General features: G+C 41.3%; 1 protein-coding gene across 1 annotated transcript in view; it reads right to left on the bottom strand.

Moving 5' to 3' along the window:
• Nucleotides 1-21,944, bottom strand: part of tbxas1 (thromboxane A synthase 1 (platelet)) — a 238,952-nt gene that overhangs the window by 58,612 nt on the left and 158,396 nt on the right. Inside the window, exon 10 of the mRNA XM_087997508.1 lies at nucleotides 4,870-5,199. Within this exon, the coding sequence (XP_087853634.1) occupies nucleotides 4,870-5,199 (330 nt within the window). The remainder of the gene's footprint in view (nucleotides 1-4,869; nucleotides 5,200-21,944) is intronic.

Genomic DNA, 21,944 nt, shown 5'->3' with positions numbered 1-21,944 from the left:
CTCCGGTTTCCTCCCACAGTCCAAAGATGTGCAGGGTCAGGTGAACTGGCCATACTAAATTGCCCGTAGTGTTAGGTAAGGGGTAAATGTAGAGGTATGGGTGGGTTTCGCTTCGGCGGGTCGGTGTGGACTTGTTGGGCCGAAGGGCCTGTTTCCACACTGTAATCTAATCTAATCTAATCTAATATACACTTAATGGTAAGGTCCTAGGGAGTGTTGCTGAACAATGAGACCTTGGAGTGCAGGTTCATAGTTCCTTGCAAGTGGAGTTGAAGGGAGAAAGGATTACGAAGAAGGCACTTGGTATGCTTTCCTTTATTGGTCAGTGCTTTGAGTATAGGAGTTGTGGGGTCATGTTGTGGCTGTACAGGACATTGGTTCGGCTGCTTTGGGAATAATGCATTCAATTCTGGTCTCCTTCCTATTGGAAAGATGTAGTGAAACTTGAAAAGGTTCAGAAAAGATTTGTAAGCATGTTGCCAGGGTTGGAGGGTTTGAGCTAGACAGAGAGGCTGAATAGGTTGGGGCTAATTTCCCTGGAACATCAAGGGCTGAGGGATGACTTTACAAATATTTACAAAACCATGAGGGACTTGGATAGGATACATAGACAAGGTCTTTTCTCGGGTGTGGGGGCAATCCAAAACTAGAGGGCGTAGGTTTAGGGTGAGAGGGTAAAGATATAAAAGGGACCTGAGGGCAACTGTTTCACAGAGAGGGTGATGCGTGTATGGAATGAGCTGTCAGAGGAAGTGGTGGAGGCTAGTACAATTACAACATTTAAAAGGCTTCTGGATGGGAATATGAATAGGAAGGGTTTAGAGGAAATATGTGTCAAATGCTGGCAAATAGGATATCTGGTCCACATGGATGAGTTGGATCAAAGAGTCTGTTTCCATGCTGCATACCTCTATGGCTCAAAATCTTAGGTCTCTTTTAAATCTTTCCCCTGTCACTTTAAACCTATGCCCTTTATGTTTGCACTCCCCCAGCCAGGGAAAAGACCTTGTCTATTCACCCGATCCATGACCCTCATGATTTTATAAACCTCTTTAAGATCACCCCTCAGCCTCCGATACTCCAGGGAAAACAGCCCTAGCCTATACAACCTCTCCCTATATCCTCCAAACCTGGCAATATCCTTGCAAATTTTTTCTGAACCCTTTCAAGTTTCACAATATTTTTCCTATAGCAGGGATTCCAGTATTGAATACCGCATTCCAAAAGTGGCCTTACCAATATCCTGTACAGCCACAAAATGACCTTCCAAATGCCATATTCAATGCACTGATCAATAAAGGCAAGCATATCAAATGCCTTCTTTACCACCCTGTCTACCTGTGGCTCAGCTTTCAAGGAGCTATAAATTTGCACTCCAGGATCTCTTGCTCTGCAACACTCCCCAGGACATTACCATTAAATGTATAAGTCCCCCCCTGATTTGCCTTCTCAAAATGCAGCACCATCCATTTGTCTAAATTAGACTCCGTGTGCTACGTCTCTGTCCACTTGCCCATCTGATCAAAGTCCCTGAACTCTGAAGTAACCTTCTTTGCTGTCCACCAAACCACCAATTGTGGTATCATCTGCAAATCTACTAACCATACCTCCTATATTCAGATCCACATCATTTATATCATGACAAAAAGCAGTGGACACAGCACCAAACCTTGCATTACATCGCTGGTCACAGGCCTCCAGTCCAAAAAGCAACCCTCTACCACCACCCTCTTTCTCCTCCCTTCGAGGCAATTTGTATCCAATTGGCTAGCTCTCTCTGGATTCCTTGTGATCTAACCTTGCTAACCAGACTACTATGTGGAAGCTTATTGAATGCCTTGCTGAAGTCCAGACAGACAATGTCCACTGCTCTGCTTCATCAATCTCCTTTCTTCAAAAACCTATATCAAGTCAGTGAGATAGATTTCCCACAAAGGCAGGTGATAAGTGATTTAAATCAGGTGATGTTATCTATTCTGAAGAGTATTGCTAGAAAACTCATTTCTGAAATAATTAACACTCAAATTAATAAATTAAGTACAATGTAGAGATGGATGAGTAGGTAATGTGTTGTAGTTGTGGTATGTGAGAACGGATGGATACCAGTGTAATCTGCAGTGATCATCTCTACTGTAAGTGTATACTTTTTGAGGAACTTTAACTCAGAGTTGATGAGCTGGAGGTTGAGCTGTGGATAATGCGACCCAGCTGGGAGAGAGAGAAACATACCTGGACACTGTTTCAGGAGGCAGTCACACCCTTTAAATTAATATGTATTAAATTTAGTCCATTGTCAGGGACAGGAGGGCTAGGAACACGTGGGGATCCAGAATTTATTTTCAGAGATGCCTTGTCCAATAGCTATGAGGTGTTGCTCCCACTATGGATGTGGGCACAGACTGCAGGTAAAATTAATGAACTGACCAATGCACCATGGAATGGAGTGCTGTTCATGTGGGAGGACAAACAAAGAAATGACAGCATAGTTAGGGGAACTGATAGGAAACAGAATCTGATGGGCTATCTGGGTTGACTACCTGATACTGAGGATCAAAACTTCTTTTTTGACTGGAGAGTGGAAAACAGCGGCATGGTGGCTCAGTGGTTAGCGCTGCTGCCTCACAGCGCCAGAGACCTGGGTTTGATTCCAGCCTCAGGTGACTGTCTGTGTGGTATTTGCACATTCTCCCCATGTCTGTGTGGGTTTCCTCCCAGAGTCCAAAGATGTGCAGGTTAGGTAGATTGGCCAAGCTAAATTGCCCATAGGGTTTAGGGATGTGTAGGTTAGGTGCATTAGTCAGGGGAAATGTAGAGTAATCAGATCAGGGAATGGGTTTGGGTGGGTTATTCTTTGGAGGGTCGGTGTGGACTTGTTGGGCCAAATGGCCTGTTTTCACACTGTAGGGATTCTACGAATAAACACTTTCCTCTGCTGATCCAACTGCTCAGTCAGGTGGATCTAAAATATTCTGGGCAAATCGCTACTAACTGTCGGCACAAAGAAGTACTAGGTTATAGATATCTTGACACATAGTTTCAGCAGCTGACCATGAGTTACAAATCTGGATTATCCCAGTATAAAACTCATTGTCCTTCCTTACATCTGCTTTTGTTCGAGAATTCTGTTTGGAGCAGACAGTATTTCTGTGCTGTTTGAATACAGAAATACTCTGTTGGAATGGATGCAGGTAGATGTTGTGGAATGTTGCTCCTAGTTTCTGGATATAGGTTTCTGTTTACAGGTATTCCAAATTATTTGACCCAACTACATAAAGGTTGAATTAAATTCTATTCTATTTACAAAATCTTTTCTTTTTCCATGCACTCCTGATAATTTGTTTTATGACGGAGATCCCCCTCTTACTGAATGCTTAAACAGAGAAGGGAATTCATAAGGACTTTTAAGAAGAATCATGGGAGGAATACTGTCCCTCCTTACCAGTTCAATCTCAAATTACCCGATGTTTGTTGCAATCCTTTACAACCACCAACCACAACTTACTTTTTTGTGCATCTCATGTGAGGAAACATTTGAGAGTTCTTCATGGCAATGAGGCATTAGGCAGGGATGACAAAAATCTTGGTTAAACAGAGAGTGCTACAGAAAGAAAGAACTTGAAGCAGCAGAGAGGTTAAAGAGAGGAAATTCCAGGATTTGGAGTTGAAACAGATGCCAATGTGGAGGTCGAAGGCATTGTGGGGAGGGCAGGTTATGGGGACGGAGGATGTGAGCGTTAATAGAGGCAAGGACATGGACAGCTTCAAACATAGGAACGACAATTGAAACTCTCTAATCTTTCCAGAAATGTACCCATGTAAACCTGATGGAAGGTCATCAACCTGAAAGATTAACTCTGCTTCTTTCTACACAGCTGTTGCTTGACCTGCTGAGTATTTCTGGCATTTTCTTGTTCAATTTCAATTTCAGATTTTAAGCAGCCACAGTAATTTGCTTTTGCCTAATTGAACGTAATTTAGTCAACTATCCCTGTAACTTGGTAGCCCTTGTGTTGAAAATGTTGAGCTGGCCACGTGTCCTTTAACTCATTTACCTCTGGGACATTTACAGCTGTTATTTTTAATGCACACGCTTGTCCAATCAGCACTCAGCTGTTGTCAGCCTGCATATTTGCTCTAACTGTGTGTCCCACTCAGATATATTAATAGTTGCTGTCATTTACTCATGCAAGGGAAATCTGCTGAATCAACCTGGATTTAAATGAACATCCTTACCACTAACAAAAAAAAAATTACCAGTCACTGGAGAACAGATTTTAAAGTGTCCCATCGTGGAAAATGGAATATTTACACCTCAGTAAATAGTTCAAAACAGAACTAACTTCTAATTACTTTTAGAATTAGAGCCTCCAATTGTCTAAATGCTGTTGGGTGTCTGACCGAGTACACAATATAAGCCGATGCTCCAGTGCTGCAGTGTCATTGGTGTCATTTTTCGAAACAGCGCCTGAATCCATGCTCACTCAGGTGGATCTAAAATATTCCTGGGCAAGTCGCTACTATAATTGTAGGCACAAAGAAACTGACAAAGAAGTACTAGGTTATAGATATCTTGACACATAGTTAACACAGTAAAAGGTCTTAATATGTTTCATTGGAGAAAACATTTGACACCCGAAAGGAGGAAGGGGTGAAGATGTTTAGAGAGGGAATTCCAGAGATTAAGACATTGGCAGCTGAAAGCACAATTAACACCCATGCAGTAAAGCAAATAGGGGGTGTACAAGTGACTGGAATTGGCAGAAACAGATCTTAGAGGGTTAGATCATGGGGAGGTTACAGAGATAGGGCAAGACCATGCAGGAATTGTAAACAGCTGAATGTCAGAAACAAAAATCAAACTGGACTTACGTGAGACTCATAGAATTCATCAACTTCCTTTAGTAGCAACTCCTGGCTCTCAGGATGGGTGGCAAGCAGGTAAGAAATAAAGGCTAGAGTACTGCTGGTAGTTTCATATCCTGCTGCAAAGAAAATGAATGCCTGTCCCAAAATTTTATCCAGACTAAGGATCTTCTTCTGGACTTTAGCTGGGCTTGACTTGGTCATGTCCTTTGCATTCTCTGTCTCGGGAGACTCCTCGATTTGACCACTGGAATTGGTAATATCGAATTTCTCCATAGTAGTGTAATCAGTGGATATCCGGGCATCAAGCATGAGCTGCAGGAAATCTCTGCGTCTCTGTAAGACACAAATACCAACTCGTTAATACCTCTCACATAGCAATGTTGAAAGCCACCATTCCAAAAGGGATGTTGGCACAGAAAAGCAGATCTATGTTAGGTATGAGACTGGAAATGTCGGAAATATACAGTAAGTTTGCAACATAAAAAGTGAACGGTATTCTTTCTGGATAAACACTCAAAGACATCTGATTAGCTTAAACACCAACATGAAATGGTTTGATCTAGTACTGTAAATTCTATGCCTTTTTTCAAGCCTCAGGTCTTGAATTATCTACTTCAGATTTTGAACATTGGTCATTTCTCTGGTCTTGTTGATAGTCAAGTGCATTTATTTTCATTATCTCTCCCTGATGACCTGCTGAGCAAATACTGTGTCCACTATAGTGCCAAGGCATGGAGAACCAGCAGATCTCAGGTTCTGTTTTCCATTAGCCCTGGTGTAAGATAGTTGAGCTGGGGCAGCAATTGCAGTTACACGCTTCCCTGGGCTTAGGGCTCCCACTCATCTGCAAGATTTCCGATGGGAACGTCCATTGTGTGGACTTTGGGTGAGGACCACAGTGACCTCATCTAATGATATCCTACGCAGACAACCAGCCTCCTAAACTTCACTATTCAAAATCTTGAATGAAGAATTGACTCCTGGGTGCAGGATGAAACTGTATAACATTGTGGCTAATTTCAGGAATGAAGGAGATATCCATGATTAAAAAATATTTCCCGCGTGTCCAATTGTGCCAGAGAAGTCAGCATTCTATGCAAACTATAACTTTCAAAGCACACTAATGGTTTTGGAGAGGATCCAGAAGAGATTCACAAGAATGATCTGGGGGTGAAGGGCTTGACATTTAAGGAGTGGTAGAGGACTCTGGGTCTGCACTTGATGGAGTTTAGAAGGAAGAGGGGAGGATCTCATTGAAACTTAGAGAATACTAAGAAGCCTGGATAGAATGGGCGTAAAGATGCTGTTGCCACTACTAGGAGAGACTAGGACCACAGGGTACAGCCTTCAAGTGAAGAGATGAACCTTAGAACAGCAATGAGGAGCAATTTTGTCAGCCAGAGTGTGGTGACTCTGTAGAACTCATTGCCACAGAAGGCTCTGGGGGGCCAAGTCACTGAGCGTCTTTAAGACAAAAGTAGATAGGTTCTTGATTAGTAAGGGGATCAAAGGTTACAGGGAAAAGGCAGGAGAAATGGAGTTGAGAAACATCATCAGCCACGATCAAATGGTAGAGCAGACTTGATGGGTTGAATAGCTTAATTCTGATTCTATACCTTGTGGATTTACTGTTTAACTTGTTGGGATTAAAGGCCAATAAATCTACAGGTCTAGTAATCATTATCCCAGAGTACTTAAAGAAAGTTCCCTCGAAAAAGTGAATATATTGGTGGTCATCTTTCAAGACTCTATAGACTCTGGAATAATCATATGGGTTGGCGGGTAGCTAACATAACCTCACTATTTAGAAAAGGAAGTAAAGAGAAAACAGTGAATTATAGACTATTAGCCTGACATCAGTAGTTGAGGAAATGTTAAGAGACCATGATAAATGATTTAATAGTAGAGCACTTGAAAAACGGTGGTAGGAAAGGAGAGAGTCAACATGGATTTACAAAATGGAAATCATGTTTGATAAATCTGCTAGAATCTTTGAAGCATGGAAATAACAAAGTTGATAAGGGGATCCATTGGATGCTGAGTCTACATTAGAGTGGCGCTGGAAAAGCACAGCCAACCAGGCAGCATCCGAGGAGCAGAACAATCCATGTTTTGGGCAAAAGCCCTTCATCAGGAATGAAGGTTCATTCGTCGATTTTCCTGCTCCTCGGATGCTGCCTGACCTGTTGTGCTTTTCCAGCACCATTCTAATCTTGACACTGATTTCCAGCATCTGCAGTCCTCACTTTTGCCTGAGCCATTGGATGCTGTCTACTAGGGCTTTCAGAAGACTTTCAAAAAAGGTCCCACATAAAAGATTAACAAGTAATATGAAAGGCATTGGGTATAGTCTACTGGTATGGATATTGAACTAATTGGCAAATGGGAAACAAAGAGTAGGAATAAATGGGTATTTTTCCAAGTAACAACCAGTGACTTATGGATTACCACAGGATTCAGTGCTTGGACCTCAGCTTTCACAACATACATCAATGATTTAGATGAGGGAACCAAATGTAATATCTCCAAGTTTGAAGAAGGCACAAAGGGTGGGAGGATGAACTGTGAGGTGGATGCAGTGACACTTCAGCGTGATTGGGACAAGTTGAATGAGTGGGCGAATGCATGACAGATGCAATATAATGTGGAAAAATGTGAGGTTATCCATTTTAGTAGCCAAAAGCAAGAAGGCAAATTGTTATCTATATGGCAATAGATTTGTAAAGGGGGAGTTGTAATGTGACCTGGGTGTCCTTGTACACCAGTCACTGAAAGTAAGCATGCAGGTGCAGCAGGCAGTGAAGAAGGCAAATGGTGGGCTTTATAATAAGAGGGTTTGCATACAAGAGCAGGGATGTCTTGCTGCAATTGTACAGGGCCTTAGTGACTGCACAGCTGGAGTACTCTGTGCAGGTTCAGTCTCCTGATCTGAGGAAGGAGGTTCTGGCTGTGGAAGAAGTGCAACAAAAGTTTACCGGACTGATTCCTGGGATGACAGGCCTGGTATGTAAAGAGAGGCTAAATTAATTAGGACTATATTCACTGGAGTTAAGAGGAATAACATGGACCTCATTGAAATCTATGAAATTCTAACAGGATTAGACTGAGTAAATGTCAGAAGGATGTTCCTGATGATCAAGGAGTTTAGAAGAAGGATTCACAGTCTAAGGATACAGGATAGACAATTTAGGACTGGGATGCAGAGAGTGGTGAGCCTATGGAATACTCTGCCACAGAAACTGGTTGAGGCCGAAACATTTAATGTTTTCAAGAAAGAATTAGATATAATTCTGAGGTCTAAAGGGATCAAAGGGTATGGGGAGAATGTGGGAACAAGGCATACTGAGTTGGATAATCAACCAGGATCATATTGAATGGTGCAGTAGGCTCGAAGGCTGAATGACCTACTCATGCTCCTATTTTCCACATTTCAGCAAATTTACACAGATGAGGTCTTGCCTCTTTTCAGTTCCCAATAGGCACACAATGTGTAATTTCAAATGGCAATGGATCTGAGTGGAGGTTTGTTCATTATAATCACCTCTGTTTCAAACTTAAATTTAAATATAACATTAGAAGGCTAGATCACGAGGCCCTTGCTAAATTACTGAACTTAATTCTTAATTCTTAGTTTTAGGGTGACGAGAAATGAACTGTCCATAGTCATGACCCAGTCACAGACTTTGCACAAGGACAGGATGTGCTTCCTGCTCTGCTTTCATTTATGCTATGCTTTTCTCCCATCTTCATTGTGGAGGTGCACAACAGAATAAACATATGGATAAGTGCTGTATGATCAGAATGCTCTACCCAACACTAACGGCTGTAACCTGCGGAATAGATGAAGGAATAAATAGCTTCTTCTTATCACGTACATTCAGATTTCACCCCTTGTAATGTCTTTGGGATTTTGCGGTTGAGTCGGAATGATAAAGCTCTCTTTTAAGAAAAATTACCATCAAAGGTAATTTTCTCTAAATTATCAGAAGGTAATATCAAAGAGACAGAATTAATGATGAGCATCTAGAAGCCTTTTAAATGATAAAATATTCATTACTTTCAAATGCAAAATTGCCTCAAACGCAGAATGTTTAATAAATCAGTTAAAAATGCGACATTGACAGTGCTCAAAACTGGAGCTATTGATGTTTTCTCGTTTGCTGTTACAGGTGTCCTACGTGTCAGTTCTCTCTGCTGTCTCTTTGAAGCAGTCAGTCTTTGTCAGTCCACTTCTATAGGTGTTGGAAGACTATTCGACTGTGGATGGTATCATTGTCCAACCCTACACTGTTTAACAATTTTCACTTTTGCAGCAGCTTGGAATTTGACAGTCAGAGGCCATTCCACACACTGTGTCTGTGCTAGTTCTCTTCAAGACTTACTCAATTTGTTCTTGCATTTCTCGCATGTCTGAAAACTTCTTGAATTCAATTTTGATTTCCTTTTATTCAGACATCCTGTTAACTGGAACCAGGGTTCATAGATGAAGCTTTGAGACATGGAGATGGTTGAATTAGGCCTCTTATGGTGCAGTGGTAGTGTTCCTACCTCTGAGCCAGGAGATCTAGGCTCAAGGACTATCTGATCCAAAGGCGCATAATAGCATCTCTGAACAGTTCCTATGTTCCTATTGGGAAAGTATCTGAAAATCGTTGAAGATGATGATGGGGATTCTGGTCAGCAAGCTTAAGAGGGCAGACCTGGTCAATTGTTTTATTTCTGCTTGGAGCTCAAATTCAAGTTTGCCACTTTCTTTCTTGTTCCATATAAAAAGTTAACTGGATGGGAAACTCACTGGGATGTCCTCAGGATACAAGACATTCAGGCAGAGAATTTATAATTGATTAAGGATTATTTGAAATTTTTATGTACAGAAACATGTCAGTCCAAGCAGCCAAATCCAATGTTCAGTACTCCCTTCGAGAATCCTCCCATTCTCCTTCAGTAACCCTATCAGCATTTCATTCTATTCCTTTCTCTGTTATGGACTAATGTAGCTTCTCCTTAAATACATCTATGCTGTTCACCTCAAATACTCCCTATGGCAGCAAGTTCTACATTCTAACCAGTTGCTGACAAAAAAAAGGTTGTCTTTAATTCCTCACTGCTGTCATCCGTGGCTACCTTGCATTTACAACCCTGGTTCTAAACTCCTGAAGCCGAGCTTTCCTGAGTTAATGATTGTTAAAATTAATCCATAAGACAGTGGATTTATTCTTTGGAATATCAATGGCTACAATGGTATTTCTTCCCAGGAATCTGAATTTTGTTTCAGAAAGCCTGGGTTTAAATATAAATTTCTATCATAAGCCACATACTGATTTCAAAGAGCTTTGAAAAAACATCCTGTTTACTGACTCACCTCAGAACAAACATTAATCATTTCTCAGTTTCTACGTAAACAGGATTATTTGCTTTATTATTCATTCTTGCCATGTGAGTGTCACAGGCAATTCCAGCATTTATTGCCCAATCCTGTTTCCACTTGAGACAACAGTGGTGAACCACTTCCTTGATCCACAGCAATCCACATAGTGAAGGCACTTACACAAACTAATTAGTTACGCAATTCTAATGCCTCTAATTTGTCAGAATCTTGTCGAACTCCCCAGTAATCAATGAGCACAAAAACCACTATATTTGCTCCCCACCATAAACTACTTGCTAGCCACCACAGAATAATACAGCCCTTCAACCCATCATGCCTGTGCCAACCATGATGCCATTCTAAACTAATCCCATTTGCCTGCATTGTTCTACATCCCTCTATGCTCTGCCATCCATGTGTCTTCATTGCTATTGTCTCTGGTTCTATCACCTCCCCTGGCACCACATTCCAGGCAGTTAAAAAACCTTCCTCGCACGTCTACTTTAAACTTTTCCCCTCTCACTTTAAACCAATGCCTCCTAGTATTTGACATTTTCACTCTGGGAAAGATATTTTGACTGTCACCCTACCTATGCCTCTCAATTTTATATCCGTCTATTGGGTTGCCCCTCAGCCTCCAATACTCTTGCAAAAACAATCCAGGTTTATCCAACCTCTCTTTAGGCAAAATCCTGGTCAACTTTCCAAAGCCTCCACATCCTTCCTTTGATGTAGCTACCAAAACAGCAAACATATGTGACCTAAATAAAATTTTCTACATCTGCAAGATGACTTGCCAACTTTTTTACTCAATGCCCTGACCAATGAAAGCAAGCATTCCCTATGCCTTCTTTACTAATGTATCCACTTGTACTACCACTTTCAAGGACCAAGGGAGTGGAATCCCAAGATCTCTCTGTGTATATTAATGCTCGCAAGGGTCCTGCCACTTACTGTATACCTTCCTCTTGCATTTGACCTCCTAAAATGCATCATCTCACACTTCTACGAATTAAACTCCATCTGCATTTCTCTGCCTAACTTTCCAACTGGTCCATATCCTGCTGATTCTTTGATAACCTTCCTTACCATCCACAATTGCACCAATTTTTGTGTCATCTGCCAACTTACTAATCTGACCGCCTACATTTTCATCTAAATCATTTACAACCAACAGAGGTACCAGTACCTATCCCTGCAGAACACCAATTCAACCCTCACCCTGGCAACTGAACTCTCAACCTTGGTGTCATTTTGAGCCACAAAATGAGCTTCCAACTATATACTTGCCCCCTCACTAAGGTCATCTACTTACACCTCAGCATAATTACCCAATTCCATCACTCATCTGCTGCTGAAACCCTCGCCTAAGCCTTTGTTACTTCCAGCCTTGCCCATTCCTGGACTTCTGTTTTCTAGCCCCCACAACCTTAGGCTCATTCAAAATCAGCTGCTGTATCCTAACCTGCACCGACTCATTCACCCACCATATCTATACTCACAGGCCTACAATTGGTTCCTCGTTAAACTGATATCTGAATTTTAAAACTTCTTATTTGTCTCTTTGCTCTTCCATTGCCTCACCCCACTCCTCCACAAATCCTCATTTCTGTAACCTCCTCTTTCTATATGAACCTGCAAGATATCCAAGCACCTCTCAGTCAAGTCACTTGATTTTAATTACTCTATTAACACCAGCCATGCCTTCAGCTGCTGAGGTCCTTTGTCCTGGGATACTTTCAGTAAGCCTATCACCTCTTTTTCTGCCTTTAAGAGGCCCTTAAAACCAACTCTTTCATCAATCTTTTAGTAATCTGACCTAAACCTTTTGTGGTTCAATGTCAATAGTGTTACCGCAAAATCGTTTGGAAAGTTTTAAAGGTGATGCATAAATACAGCTCATTGATGTTTGGTTGTCCAGATTAGCAGGTTTAATATCCTGTAAACAGCAAGCCAGCTAATTTCAACTGAGTCAGCAATTGAGATAACAAATTGGTCTTCTTTACGGGAAACACCGTCTACCCTTGTTTGACTGGTTAACCTTCATTCTCTCCATAAAAACAAAAAAAGTTTCTTCACATATTTCACAAAGGAAAAGAGCAACTGAAATAAGTGTTGGCCATCTAGACAGCAAGGCTGGGGAATTAATAATGGAAAAAAAGGAAATAGCAAATAAATTGAACTAATTTTTTTCAATGTAAAGATACAAATAACATTCTAGATTATAACTGCGAATCAAAAAAGGTTAAAGGGAGAGAGGATCTTATAACAAATATATTCATGAGGGGAACAACACTGAGAAAAGTCCTACAACAAAAAGCTGATAAGACCGCAGGTGATGGAAGACTTCATTCTAAAAGAAGTGGCTACTAAGATAGTAAAAGCATTAGTTTTAATATTCTAAAATTCTCCTAATTCTGGAAAGGCTGTATCAATTTGGCAATTAGCTAATTTAATTCCTCTACTTAACAAAAGAGGGAAACAGAAAGAAGGAAGCTGAGGCAAGTTAGCTTAACGTTTGTCATAGGAAAAATGCTGAAATCTATTATTAAGGAGACAGAAAAGGTGAATGCAATCTGGTAGTTAGCACGGTTGTGAGAAAGGGAAGCCGTGCTTGAATAATTTATTAGACTTCTTTGACCATGTAACAAAAATATGGAGTAAGGGAAACCTGCAAATGCAGCGTACTTGGGTTTCAAGAAGACATTTAACAAGGTGACACAATAAAGGTTACAAAATAACTCCACAGAGAGCAGTATCACATCAGTCACCCTTTATTTACATGTGGAGAATCCTTGACATTGATCCAGCTCCATCAGAGGCATCTCTCATAGTGAACAGAACCCCTGACACCCCCGTTTATATCTGTCAGCCCAGGCTCCCTGATTGGATCAGGTTAATAGACCCAATCAGGGAACTCATATTCACCTGACTGACCTCATTACAGTCACTACATTCCTCCACCTCCAAGTCCAGGAACGTAGGCCTGTTCTTTTACTTTTACCCTGTTCTTTGCCATATTCGCACTGGGTCCGGTTCCTCTGACTCAGCCTCGATACAGGTAGTGTGTACCAGATTGTAGCCTGCCACTTGCATCTAGAGTGTCTCGGAAGAAATTCATCCTCTTCTTCATGTTGTAAAGGCATCGAGGCTGACACACCTGCCGTGTCCATTTCAGACCCTGAGGTTTCTGCAATGCGAGAAGAAGCAGGTGAACCCTTGGGCCATTCCGGCTGTTCTGAGGGGCCGGGTATGTTTCGCTCTTGTCCCATTTGCAACTTTTCAGCCTTCATGTGGTCCATCTGCTTGTTCAAGATTACTTCACATACCTGAACTTTGTACACCACAGGACCTGACCTCGTGTCAATCATGCCTCTTACCCATGCTGGGTGATTTCCATGGTTTTGGCACGAAGCTTCGCCCCCTGACGTAAACTGTCTCTCTCGCTCAGAGGAATCTTATGTCTAGCATTGGCACTCCTGATGCTGTTTCACTCTCACCCCCAGGTCTGGAAAGATCAGATTTAACCTGGTTTGGAGTTTTCTGGAGCTATCCCTGTAGTTGCATGAAGGTGGTCCGATAATCAGATTGAACCAGGGCAATTTGGTATAGAGTAAAACTGTAGGCTGCTACTTTAAGCTTGCCTTCAAAATTTGGACTGCTCTTTCTACCAGACCATTGGACAATGGATGGTATGGAGCTGTCCTTATATGTGGTATACCATTCAACTGTATGAAATACTCAAATCCCCTGCTGCTAAATGATGGCCCGTTGTCTATCACCAACATTTCTGGGAGCCTATGCATTGCAAACGATGCTCACAACTTTCTATCGTCATCCCAGTGTTTGATGAATGAACCCTAAGTACATTCAGCCACATTGAGTCGCGCGTCCATACGATGAAATTTGGGCCCATGAAAGGATGAGCATATTTGATGTGTAACCAGGTTTAGGGTTCTTCCCAAATGTGGTGGACCTGCTGGGGGTAATTTCAGTCTTTGTTGGCACTCTAGATGCTAACCTACCAAGGCAAATATGTCACCATCCAATCCTGGCCACCAGACATAAGTTCTCACCCAATCTTCATTTTGGACACCCCTGGATGGCCCCAGTGGAGTTCAGCCAGTATCTGGTAGCGACTTTGCTCAAGGCAATCACTTTTTCTCCCCATAATAATATGCCATCTGCAATGGTGGCCTAGTCTTGCTGGGTCCAAAAAGGTATCAATTCTGGCTGGGATAACCCTTTTGTTTCCTCCATCACTACCAGCTGTTTTAGTTTTGCCAGGTCCAGATCGTTTTTCATCCACAGGCTGATGTTGTCAGCAGTGACCAGAAGGGTGGCCAGAAAGTTTAAAACCAGGATGGACTCTTCCAGTATTGGCACCAGTGGTAGTGTGTCTGCCAATGGGAGGTGGCTCAAGGCATCCTCATTTGCTATTTGGCCTCCCGGAAGATGTTTTAATTTGTAATTGTATACACTTACAATGAGAGACCACTGCTGAATTTGATCTTAAGCTATAAGCGGCACGGCCTTGACCTCTTCGAGTCGCCCAAGCAGGGGTTTATGGTCTGTTACTATTACAACGTTATCCATAAAGGTATTGGTGGAATTTCCTCACACCAAAGATGACTAGCAACCTTCCTTCTCTATCTGAGCACGTTTGCACTCTGCATCAGTGACAGTCCAGGAAGCATACGCTATTCTGTGTTCCTCTCCATTGGGCCATCTATGAGCCAACGCTACCCTGATTCCATTAGGGAAGGCATCAGATGTCAGTACCAGATCTCGCTTGGGATCATAGTGCGCCAATAGCAGTTTCTTCATTTCCCTAAAGGCTATGTCTTGGCTACAAGACCATTTCCAAGGCTGCCTCTTTCTCAATAGCAAATGTAAAGGTGCCAAGATGGAGGCTAGGTTACGTATGAACTTTCCGTAGAATTCACCAACCCAAGGAAAGATCTAAGCCCCGGTTCATACATGGGATTTGGGGCACCCTTGATTGCCCTTACATTATCTTCCAATGGGTGTAACCTGGTCTTGTTGACTCTGTAGCTCAAGTAGGTCACTTGGGATGCCTGGGACCCAAATGTTTCCCTTCTAAGCCGTACGGCCACCTGGGAGAAACGTGTTAAGGACTATGTCCAAATTCTCTAAGTGCTCTTTAATGGTCTTCCCTGTTGTTAGCACATCATCCAAATAAATGGCAAAGTAGGGTAGACTTTGTAAAATGTTCTTCATAATCCGCTGAAAAATGGCACAGGCTGATGATACTCCAAATGCCAGTCTCATATATTGGTACAAACCATTATGGCTATTAATTGTTGCATACGTCTGGGTATCCTCATCTAACCGCAATTGCAGGTACACATGACTCATGCCCAGCTTCATGAAGGGCAGCCCACTGCCAGCTTTGCATATAAATCCTCTAAGCAAAGTATTGGATATTTATCCAGATGCAAGAAGCACTTTACCATTTGTTTAAAATCCCCACAAAGGCAAACTGACCCATCAGGCTTCAGAATTGGCATAATTGGCATGACCGGTGCTGCCCTTTCTGCGAACTGGTTTGATGATTCCTTCGCTAAAGAGCCTCCTGTTTTCTGTCTCTATTTTTGCATGTAAGGCAAATGGCACTGGGTGGGCCTTGCAGGATCATGGAATTACTTCCAGGTCAACATGCAAGGTGGCCTTGGTTCCTTTGATAGTCCCTAGACCTTCCTGAACAACTTCTAAGTATATAATTAGGATTTCACACAAGCAGCTATTTTCTAATCAAAAAATATTGAGCCAATCAAGGTGTATCTTTCTCAACTAATTTTGCTCCATCAGGCTCAGGCTGAGCCTTTTACTGTAATCAGTGGTAACTGAATGAGTTGCTTCTCATAACAGACTGGAATGTAACTTGTACCTTTAACCTTTAAAGGTCCCCAGGTATAGTGTCACAAAGCTAGTCCCTTTTATTTCTAAAAGCTCTTCCTTGGCTGAAGGAGACTCTGTCTTGATGTTTTTTCAGAGGGGCAATAAACCAGGCCGGACTCCAATCAGTCTGGTTTGGTACAGAGATGAAAAGGATTTTGAGAGGCCTTTTGTTTATATGGAAACAGGCCAAAGACATCATGTTTAGAAGTGACCTGTATAATGAAAGGGGAGTGGTCAGCTCTTTAGCTGAGCTGAGCAGTTTTAGTTCAGTCTTGAACTAAGAAGTTCAACAGGGAACTGTATGGAAACTCTCTCTTCCTGCCCTTCAACTTCAGCCTGTAAGCATGTGTTCCATTTATACTGGGTTTTAAAGGGAGTTTGCTTATTGAGACTGTTGGAACAGCGTAATTAAGACTAGCTGGATAGGTTGAGTTCTGTAAGGGTTCTTTAATCTGTTCTTTGTGTTTCATTATATAATCTTGTGAATACATTTTTTTGTCTGTTTTAAAATCTAGTAGTCAACCTAGCTATCTTCCTCCGGGTAACTTTCATTGTACACTTACTGAAACAAATTGCAAAGTTAGGTCTAGGGCTGCCTGCTTAAGAATGCTTTGAGTGGTCTGGCCTAGTCTATAACAATAGGTCCTCAGTCTAGCTGATGTCTAACGCAAACTTAAAGAGTCCAGAGTGAATTTTGTGAAAGACTGGAATTGCAATCAGCTGTTCCAGTATCAACCTCCATTAGAACTGGGTGACTATTTAATCAGACATTTATTTTGATTGCTTCTGATTTGGATATTGCTAAGTAACTTAACTGTTCCAAGCCAGATGTAGGTGGATTTCCAGGGTGCCCACTCTCCTGAATACTAGCCTATGAGTTCTCCTATTCAATTCAGATCCAGTGGGACTCTTGCATTGTCTCAAGTTTGCCTACCACAGCAACTACAATGGTTTGCTGGCCCAGATCCTGAAGAAAATGTTAACCATTTAGCGAAGGCTTGGCTTTGTTTTGGGGTATTAAAGTGAGCTGGCCTGGAGTCCCTCTGTTCAGGATATACCCTGAGTGAGGCTATGTAATGGTCTTCACTCAAGTGGTGTCCGTCAGGCTCAGTCAGCCTGGCGAGGGTGTCCACTTCCATTGATACTCTCTGTAACACATTGGCTCCACTTGCTGCATTTTCTAAGAACAAAACCAGTTGTAGTGCCTGTTTGAAGTCCAGTTGGGCTTTATATAGTAGGCACTTTTGCATGGTTGCATCATTAATCCCAGAAACTAAACGGTCTCTCAGTATCTCATTAAGGATTAAAACAAAGTCGCATGCCTCTGCCAGTTGTCTTAACCTCACCAAAAACCCTAACACAAATTTCCCCCGATTCTCGAACTGCCTAGTAAAACCAATAACATCAGAATTACAGGAGGCTTGGGCTCGTAATATTCCTCACTAAAATCTTTCAAACGTTCTTGGATTTAGTTATTTGCTGCCTCAGAAAATGTTAGACTCCTAATAACTGAAAAAGCTGTGAGTCCACAAGCTGTCAGAAGAATTATTTATTGCTTTTCATTTGCCCAGAAAAAATAAAGCATTCTTTGCACATGATTCAGAAATAGTGTTGGCAAATTGCAAGGAATGCAATTCCACAGGGATCAGCCTCGGCTACTTATGATTAATATAAATAACCTGGATGAACGGATCAAATGAATGGCTGTTAAATTTGCTGATGACACAAAAGCAGGGGGGTAGTAAGATGTCAAGAGCAGGTCGAGAACCTGCAAAGGGATATAGACAGGTTAGGTGAGTGCTCAGAAATTGGTTAATGGAATAGAATGCAGTAAAGTGAACTTGTCCATTTTGACAGGAAGAGTAGAAAAAGAAATGATTTGGAGATGCCGGTGTTGGACTGGGGTGTACAAAGTTAAAAATCACACAACACCAGGTTATAGTCCAACAGGTTTAATTGGAAGCACACTAGCTTTCGGAGTGACGCTCCTTCATCAGGTGATAGTCAGCGTGGCTCTGAAAGCTAGTGTGCTTCCAATTAAACCTGTTGGACTATAACCTGGTGTTGTGTGATTTTTAACTTAGAAAAAGAAAGTTTAAATTAAATAGAGTGATTGCAGAACTCTGAGGGATTGAGGAATCATGGGAATCATGATTCACAAAAATGAATCATCAAATGACTAAGGAAACAGTAGAGTATTGTCTTTTATTGCAAGGGTGATGACATGTTGGAATTAGTAAGCTTTACAATGTTGGTTTCTTTATTTAAGAAAGGACATTACTCTTTTAGAAGTACTTCACAGAATGTTCACTTGTCTAATTCCTTGGATGTAAGAGTTATCTTATAATGAATGAAATTGGACAGGCTGGAGCTATATCGATTGCACGTTAGAAAGATGAAAGGTAAACTTAATGAAGGTGAAAGGATGTTTCCCTCTTGTGAGAGAGACTAGACGTAGGACAGACAATTTAAAAGCAAAGTCTCACATTTAATATGGAGGTGATAATTCTTTTTCACTGAGCATCTTTGAGTCTGTGGAATTCTTATCTACAAAGAGTAATGGAGATAGGGTTATTGAATATTGTGAAGACAGCAATACAGTAGTCACAAGGATATTCTGTGTACCTCTTTCTGTCTTTGTTTGCTCTGAGTTTGTATTTGTGCTCTGATCTCCTTTACCCTACAACATCTCTGCTTGTAGCTCTCCATTGTTTACGTCCACATCAGGATTTCTCTCTAAATTTCTTTCCTGTTGGTACTGCTGCTAGCTTGAGGGTAAGCAGGTCACATATACCAATATATCAAACTAAACAAGAAAATTAAAATTGATCCTTGACACTTGCTGCAAAATTTTAAAGGTCTTTTACAAACTCCTTAAAAACAATGGCAGCTACCACAGTTATTTTAAAGAAATCATAAATATCTTTTATTATACCGTTTGAAGGTCAAATGGCATTATGGAATAAATTCGTACTAACTTTCATTTGCAGCCAACAGTCAGAAAGGCCTCTAACGCTCGAATTCCCCTCTTAGAGTTACCAGATAGCAAAATAATTTCCAAAGGGAATCATTGCAAAAACAAACATTTCAGGCAAACAAACAGATAGATGCCAATTCTAAGAGACCTAATGGCATCTTTGGAAAAATATACCAGTATTTCAATGTGCAGGTGAACAGTCCTCCCTTATTTATCCCCTGCTGGTTACAGTACCTGTAGCACTCTGACAGCAGGTTGAGGCAGCTCAATAGTATAATTTAACTGAAATAAACCAACGATGGGGGAGGGATAATGAGGGATTTGACATCGTGTAATACGGGCCACTATCCATCTAACAACCTGCCGCACAGAGCTAATAATGTTTGAGACATTTTTATATGTGCTATGGCTAAAGATTAGCATTTTCAACATATGCAGCCTGTACAGACTATCATTCATTTCATTACCATATAGTAATGCATATAGATGTCCATCACAGTTATTTTTAATCATGGTTTCGTCTCTCAAGGTCATATTCAACTGACAAAAAAAAAATTAAGATTTAACCGAGCTGTCCTTCCTCACAAATTTTGATTGGAACAGGGATAACAACTGGAGCACTTCTCTACACTCCTGGGGAAGCAGATATCACTAAATTAGAAATGAGCCTTAATAAAGCTTCCGTAAATTAGCTGTAATATACCATTCCTGCATATTTGGGATATTGACCATTCTGCGCCCTGAACCGGCCTCTGGTATGAAGTTCTGAGCATCCCACAGCAGGAAGCTTAAATCCCCAATCTCCCAAACATCTGGAGTCAGCACTCAAATCCAATTCCGGGAAACTGCCAGCATTCAAATAGAATTAGGAATCTAACCATATGGCATAGGAACTGAACAAGGCCATTCAGTCCATTGGGTCTGCTCCATCAATCAATGAGACCGTGGCAAATGTGATAATCCTCAACTCCATTTTCCTGATAATTCCCAAACACTCTTGATTTCCTTAATGATTAAAAATCTGTCTATTTCAGATTTTGAATATACAGAGGAACCTTCGTTTGGTTAGTGGAATTTCGGGTGATCGAATGCCGGATAACATAGTTGAGCCAAGCATCGGGACTTTGCGATCTTGCCGGATAATCCAATATTCAGATAATCAAATACCAGATAATCAAGGTTCCTTTGTACTTAATGATCCAACCTCGACAGCTCCCCTCTGCCTTGAATGGGCAACACTTTATTCTGAGATTATGCCCTCTGGTACCACGGGGGAACAATCTTTCCGTACTACCCTTCCAAGATCCCGAAGAATCTTGCATGTTTAAATTAAGTTGCCTCTCATTCTTCTAAACTGCAATGAGTACAGGCCCACCCTACTCAACCTCTTCTCATAAAACAGATCCTCCCAAGCCCAGGATCACTCAAATGAATATTCTCTAGACTGTATCCAATGCTATTTTCTCTTTCCTTCAATAAGGAGGTCAAAATAGTCCACAATATTCCAGCTTTGTTCTGACAAATGCCTTGTATAATTTTAGAAAAACTTGCATATTTTTGCTCTCCTTTCGCTTTGAAATAAAGGCCAATATTCAACTTGTTATCCGTGATACCAATTAAACTTGGATGTGAAAATTGTGCGATTTATGCATGAGAACTCCCAAATCACTTTGTAGCTTTCTGCAGCTGGTCTCCACTTAAATCATATTCAGCTCTTACATTCTTAATATCAAAGTGCATAATCTCACATTTTCCCATGTTACAATTCCTTCTATTTGCTGAGCCTGTCTCTACCCCTCTGTGGACTCTTTGTGTGATCAAGGGCTTATGCCCGAAACGTCGATTCTCCTGTTCCCTGGATGCTGCCTGACCTGCTGCGCTTTTCCAGCAACACATTTCCAGCTCTGATCTCCAGCATCTGCAGACCTCACTTTCTCCTCCTGATCAGCAATCCCACCTATCTGCAAACTTGGCTTTAGTACATTTGCTTTCCTTATCCAAGTTTTGAAAATACATTGTAAATAATGATTGTCCCAGCACTGATCCTTATGGTATTCCAGTAGTTTAAGGTTGCCATCCTGAAAATGCTCCCCTTACCCAACACTCTGCCTTCAAATAGACAGTTAATCCTCTATCCATGTCAACATCCTACCTCCAACACCATAGGCTTTTATCTTATTAAGTGGCTTAGTGTGTCAAGCATTATCAAACGCTTTCTGGAAATCCAAAAGTATTGCATACATATACAATGATTCCCCTTTATCCTGCTTGTTACTTTCTCAAAGACTTCGAGGAAATTTGTCAGGCATGATTTCTCCTTCTCGAAGCCTTGCTGATTCTGCTTGATCATATTGTGTATTCCTAAATGCTCTGCTGTTGCAGGCTTTTTATAGACATTAAGGCTCTCCACAGATGTTAAGTTAAATGAACGACAATTACCTGTGTTTTTTGTCTCCTTTCCATTTTAAATAAATGTGCTACATTGGCAATTTTCCAATCCTTTGGGGCAGAATTTAAAGATTCTTGGAAGGTTATTACCAGTGCATTCACAATCTCTGTAGCTATTTCTTTTACTAATCCAAGATGCATCGCATCAGATCCTGGGGATGTATTGGCATTTGGCCCCATTAGTTTCCCTTGCACTTTTCCTCTCATAATAACTTAGTGTATTTATTTCCTCTCCTCCTTTTCCCCTTGATTATTTAGCAATTTTGTAACGCTATCAGTATCTTCTACTGTGAAGACTGATGAAAAATATTTATTCAACCCCTCCAAATGGCATTGCTGCCTCACAGCACTAGGAGTTTTATT

The sequence above is a fragment of the Chiloscyllium plagiosum genome, unplaced genomic scaffold (assembly GCF_037043375.1).
Source record: "Chiloscyllium plagiosum isolate Xiang-an unplaced genomic scaffold, Cpla_swu_hap1 HiC_scaffold_19, whole genome shotgun sequence".
In the NCBI taxonomy this organism is placed as follows: Eukaryota; Metazoa; Chordata; class Chondrichthyes; order Orectolobiformes; family Hemiscylliidae; genus Chiloscyllium; species Chiloscyllium plagiosum.
Note: the sequence above shows the minus strand (reverse complement) of the source record. Positions and strands in the feature narration are given on the sequence as shown.